Below are 6086 nucleotides of genomic sequence, written 5' to 3' on the forward strand. Positions count from 1 at the left end.
AAGATAAAATTTCATCAATGAAAATACCTTGCTAGTCACAGCTACTATATTTGTCCCTTCCTCAAAGTTATCAACACTAATAAAACTAACAACATTATTAACAAAAGTGCCCTTTAAATAAAATTTCATAAACTAAGGTCACTTGCCTATAATTTAAGTTTAAGAGGCAAAGACCAACAAAAACAGGTATCTTTCTCTTATGTTCCTTGACTGTCAACACAGATGGAAGTCCATATCACTTCAATACAAACTATACAATAATGTGCTACGGTGCAGGACATGGACTCTGTGGTCTAATTTTCTCCAGTTATTCAAGAGGCAACCTGTCTTATAAAACTCATACATCATGGGTTCCACAATATGGGATTGTGCGTAACTCTCCTATTAAAATTGTCTTTCATATTTGGAGTAAGATATGGATGAATATAAGTATGACTTTTCCAAAGTAACAGTGATTGAGTAACAAATAAATTTGAATTTGCCACTATCTACCCTATTTGAAAAATGGCAACAAGTCAGATGATTTCATTGCTACTAAGAAAGGTAATACTTTTCCCACTCGCCATCTGCTCCCATGTCTTGGATCCGCTCTCTGGGAACCTGTTCAACTCCAGTGCCTCCACAAGGTCCACAGTCTCCCCAGCTTGGCTCATGCTTCCTGATCCTGCTCCTTTGGCAGAGCAGCTTATTTCACAGGGTTAATAGGAGGTACCATTTATAGGATACTTGCTAAGTATTTAATACCCATCTAAGCCCTATTGGCAGATCCTGTTGGAATGCTCATTTTTATAGATAACAAACTGAGGCTTGGATAAGTTAAGTAACTTGCTAGGGACAAAATGCTAAGTGGCAAAGCCAGGATTTGAACCTATGGCTTTCCTGCCTCTGAATTTTATCCTTAACTCACAGAATCCCATTTAGTTAGTTAGGATTATTCTTTCATTGTTTTGTGTGGTCTTTTATCACAAATATTTTTCTTTTTCTTTTCTTTCTTTTTTTTTCTTTTCTTTTTTTTGGTGGGGGAGAAGTCTCTGTAGCTTTGTGGAAACAAATGGAAGTTTAGCCGAACCCTCAGTTAAAAAGACTTTTCATGTTTGCTGATTCAGTACAATATTGTAACCCTAAGAACACTCAGAGTAAGTAGGCTAGTATCTCTGGAGAGTAAGTGCAATTCCAAGTCAAGTGCTCACTGAAGTACTTCCCTGGAGAAAAGGGAGGAGGGGCTGGGCTCAGTGGCTACACTACCCCCACCCCCCACCTTTCCCACTCCCTCCCTCCTTTTCCTGCTCCTCCCCTCCATACCTTAGTCGGCAAAGACCATTCTGAAAAAATCAAGAGGCAAAGTAATGCCCGGGTTTCAGGTTGCTCTGATGCATTCAACTGGGCTGCCTACGGATTCTGCTTTTCCCTACTCCCGCGTTCGCCTGTTATTCACAGTGTGAGCAGAAGGGGCCTTTTTACCTTAGTTGTTGGGCTGAACTGGCTTCGGAGACTGCGCTCCCCTGCTGGGTCACAAACTCGGAAAATCAGCGCTCTCTCACCTGTTCTGGAGGTCTGTGCCAAGAGCAGGAGGAGGGGCGAGCACGGCTCACCTGAGCACCGCTGGGGCTTTGCTCCCGGCAGGCAGTCCTCCTCCACACACAACAAGGTCATCAAGCCCAAGAAGCTGTTAATTATTACTTTTTTCCACCACCGCAGGGAACTGTCAGAAACCTGAGCCACTCCCTGTGCCTCAGAGCATGTTGGGAGTGTTTACTTTTTTTCTTAGGATCAGCTGATAGGAACACTCCTTTGCTCCTTGTCACACATTTTGAGGAGTGAATGGACGTTCTGATTAACACTTTAACCACTGAATTGGACTGATTCTAATATATCTACTCTCTATCAGATTATAGAAAAGTAGCCTATATAAAAATGACCCCAACTTGGACTTAATGTCATTATTCACCTTTCTTTTTTAAATGTTCTCTTTCAATTAGACATTTCATACTTGTTTTTGCTACCTCCAGCACCCACCGCACCTTTTCACCCAGAGCAGTGCTTCTCACACCTCTGAGTGCACCAGCACCCGCAGTGGAACTTGCTGACCCCCAATAGGGCTTCAGCATCTGTGAGACTCTGACCTAGTCAGTCCGAGACAGGCTGTAGGCATGTCTGTTTCTTTACAAGCTCCTCAGAAGAATCAGGTAGACATCAAAGTCTGAAAACTATTGTAATAAAGTATGAAAGAGGAAATTAATAATACTTTAGATAATACCTATTGAATTGGATTTGGGGATTTTGCTTTTCTTCAGTACCTGCAATTTCAAGAAGACCATTAAGGCCGAGTTAACTAGACTTACTGTGGTGAACATTTCACAATATACATGCAAATATAGAATCATTATGTTGTACACCTGAAACTAATACAATGTTATATGCCAACTATACCTCAATTTTTAAAAAAGAATGGGCAAAGGCATTGACAGAGAAATAAAGAAGAAAGAAAGGAAGGAAGAATGAAAAGAAAAAAGAAGAAAAGAGAAAAGAAAAAAAGAAGCTCCTCTGAAAACAATAAAAATGCCAAAGCTTTTTATTTTTATTTGAAATTAAATAAGATCAGCCTAAAGAATGCGGAGGGGGGCACCAGAAACTTAGAGGCCCTCCAATGACAGATGCTGTGGAAACACAAAGGCTCTTCCTGTTTCCTATGTAAAGCAACCATGGTAATTTTTAAAAAGTTATTTTTTTAAGTATAAACCATAGAGCCTTCAAAAGGAATTAAACATAACTCCTACAATGAGTTTAGGAGGCAGAGTTGATTTCTGGTGTCCTGAATGTTCATGTGTTAAATTCATAGATTGACCATCACTCAAGATTTTTGGGTCACATGTTTGATAGATACAGTATTTCAAAAAGTCAGCCAGTTTACCTAGTTAATTTATGGCATGTAGAGATCAGAAATGATCAGGTTGATCATTCTTTGGACTCTTTTAATAGAATCAGGCAAATGGTTTACTGGGTCGCAGTCAAAGCTTGTACCACCTCCTTTCAGAGGACAGTGTGATTTGCAAGTACTTGTGGGTATTAGTTCGGCTGCCTGGTTGGCACCACACCCCCCTGCTGGTATGAGCTGACCTTTGAACGATGACTAACAGGATGTGCAGTGTCCACAGCGCCTAGGCTTCAGGATGTCTTTGTTCCAGTCCATGCTCCACCCCCACTTGGAGGGGGTCGTTGATTTATTATCAGTATCAGAGGAACCTTGTTTTGCATGTTTTATGTGCAAGCGTCCTGAAAACCTTTCTTCTGATGATTGATCGCGGTTGGTTTCCTTTAGTTAGAGGCCCAGTGACTCCTTTTGTTTTTGAGGACTTACCCTTTTATATATGTAATGTTTATTTTGTAATATAAAAAGACATAATTACACATGTCCAATGTGGAAACTCTGTAAAACACAGACATGTAGAGGGGAAAAAATCACTTACAATTCCATTTCTCAAATGTAGCTACTATAAACAATTTGGTGAATGTCTTTATTGACAAAGTTCCTCTATGAGCATTTACAAAAATGTTATTACATTTGGCTTATTGTTTTATAACCCGCTTTTATCACATAAAACATGTTATGTGCAATTTACCATATGTCAGTCAGTTCTTTTTTTTTTCTGCCATGCGATTTTAGCTAGCTACACTATATTACACCATATGGACATACCATTATTTGTTTAATCAGCTCTCTATTGTGGAAATTTATATTACCACACACAACAGTGCAGTAGTGTTTATATATGACTTCACACAATCTTGACTGTGTCATTTAGCTACATTAAAAAAAATAAAGTTGCCAGATAAAAGGGAATGAACTTTCAGAAGAATTTCTCTCAAAAAAGTGTCAATTTTATTTTCTTAGCACAACTCCTGGATTATTATTCTTTTAAAAACATTTACCAATTTGGAAGGTAAAAAAATCATATTATATTTTAAATATGTATATTATTGATTACCTGTCACTCTTTCTTCAGACTTACCCTGTATTTTTGCTTTTTTGTTTCTTGGGCTCTTTGTTCATCTTTTCCATATTGATTTATAAGGTCTCTTTATATATTAAGCACATCAAATCTGTCACATATGCTGTGATTACATTTTCCAGTATTGTTTGCCTTTTAGTTTTGCTTATGATACATTTTTGACATATAAAAAATTAAAAATTTAAAATCAACCCATTAATATTTTTCCTTCATGCTTACACCTCAGTGTTAAAAAAGCTTTTCTACTTTACTATATACCTTAATATATATGTGTATATACATATACACATATATATTTTCCTTCTAATTTATTTAGCTACTATTTATTTGTTAAATTTAGGCCATTTCAACCTATTTGGACTTCATGTTGTTAAAAATGGGATATTTAAATCTAACTTAATTTTTCTAAATTATTAGTCTATTAACTAAGTAGCATTTATTAAATAGTTATAGATCATAAACTCCATAAGGCAACTACTATGTCTTATTGTCATTTTATTCCCAAAGCTCATTACAGTGACTGGAAGGCTCATGGAGGCTCAGGTCAAATATTGAATCATTGCTCTTGATCCCTTTTGCTCCCCCGTCCACTCCCAGCAAGTCCTCATGTTCTGTCTCAGTTTCTGCATCTACACTACCCTCTGGATTAGGAAGCATCACTTCTTGCTCGATATTATTGATGGCCTCCTCCTTGGTGTGCCTCCACTCTTGTCATTCTATAGTCCACTCTTCACCTATGGCCTGTGTAATCTCTACAAGCAAAAATCAGGACATGACACCATCTCTGATTTCCTTTGTGAAAACCTTACTGCTGCTTGACGGGATAAAATCTAAAGCTGAACTCCTCCCTATGGCCCCCAAAGTCTAAGTGACCTTGCCCTTGCTTGCGTCTTTGACGCTATACCTGCTGTCCTGGATTGAATTTCATTCCTGAAACAGACCGAGCTGGTTCCTGCTTCACTGCCTGTGCACTTGTTATTTCCTCTGCTAAGGAAGACCTGCTTTTGACACAGCTGATTTCTTTGCATTTTCTGTGTTCCCCCCTCTCCCCCCACTGCCAAATTACTTCCTCATGTAACAGCTGAAAATCCTAACAATGGGAAATTGTAACCCACCCCACTGTTCCTTAGACTTTGTTTCTGCAAGTGCTGACTCTGAATAACATGTAGCTTGCAGAAGAACAGCATGTTTGTATAAGAATCCTAAGAACTAACTTCAAAAGATACAGACCCAGACCTTGAGGCAGCCCAGCTCCAGGTGATTTGCTGACCTTCAACTGTGGAGCCAGGCTGACGCGAAGCTGGGATGATATGAAGCCAGGTTGACTAAACCAGGATGACGCACACCGGACCATCATATGCCTTATTGGAATGGGCTGAGTTCTTCTGCTCGTAGAGAACTTTTCAATCCCTTCCCTTGATCCCTTTGTTCTGTTCCCCTCTGCCTCCTTATAAAAACTTCTGCCCACACTGAGAGGTGGAGATGGGCTTTGAGACATGAGTGCCCCATCTTCCAGTTGGCCAGCATCTGCAAACAAACCACTTTCCTTTACATCAGCACCGCCTCTTGAGTATGGGCTGTTGTTGCAGAAGGCAGCTGGGCCTGCATTTGGTTACACTCAGAGAAGTCTTGCATGACTGATCCAAATGAAGTCTTCAATCATTCTCTAACACAGCCCCCTATTTTATTGTACTAAGGCAACTATCACTGTCCGACTGTATTCTACTGTTTTGTTTATTATTGAATGTATATTTATTGTTTTAGATGACTGATTTATTTTACATCTTCTCTCAATAAAATGTAATAAAAGAGGGACCTCGACTTTTCCATTCCCTGCTCTATTCTCAATGCCTAGAACAATGTCAGACCCATGTAAGAAGTTTAAGAAACATTGGTTCATGAGCACATAATGATGGCTTAATAAATGTGTGTTGAGTAAATAAATACAGATCATATTCTTTCCTTATATGCAAGAACACTTTTATCAAGTCCTAAGTACAAACTTTTCTTAATAATTCTAGACTTGTAATGCCATGGATAACTAACTACTCACTGTAGAATAATAAGGATTTAGTT

At 38.8% G+C, this 6086-nt stretch overlaps 1 protein-coding gene across 2 annotated transcripts in view; it reads right to left on the minus strand.

The window, feature by feature from the left end:
* Window positions 1–1752, minus strand: part of RASSF6 (Ras association domain family member 6) — a 65334-nt gene extending 63582 nt beyond the window's left edge. The window contains exon 1 of one of the 2 annotated variants that reach the window (XM_036021969.1): window positions 1462–1752. In XM_036021969.1, the coding sequence (XP_035877862.1) occupies window positions 1462–1653 (192 nt within the window). In that variant the 5' untranslated portion in view covers window positions 1654–1752. The remainder of the gene's footprint in view (window positions 1–1461) is intronic. The other variant, XM_028507248.2, reaches the window with a different exon arrangement.
* Between the last annotated feature and the right edge of the window lie 4334 nt (window positions 1753–6086).

Source organism: Phyllostomus discolor, chromosome 1 (assembly GCF_004126475.2).
Source record: "Phyllostomus discolor isolate MPI-MPIP mPhyDis1 chromosome 1, mPhyDis1.pri.v3, whole genome shotgun sequence".
NCBI lineage: Eukaryota > Metazoa > Chordata > Mammalia > Chiroptera > Phyllostomidae > Phyllostomus > Phyllostomus discolor.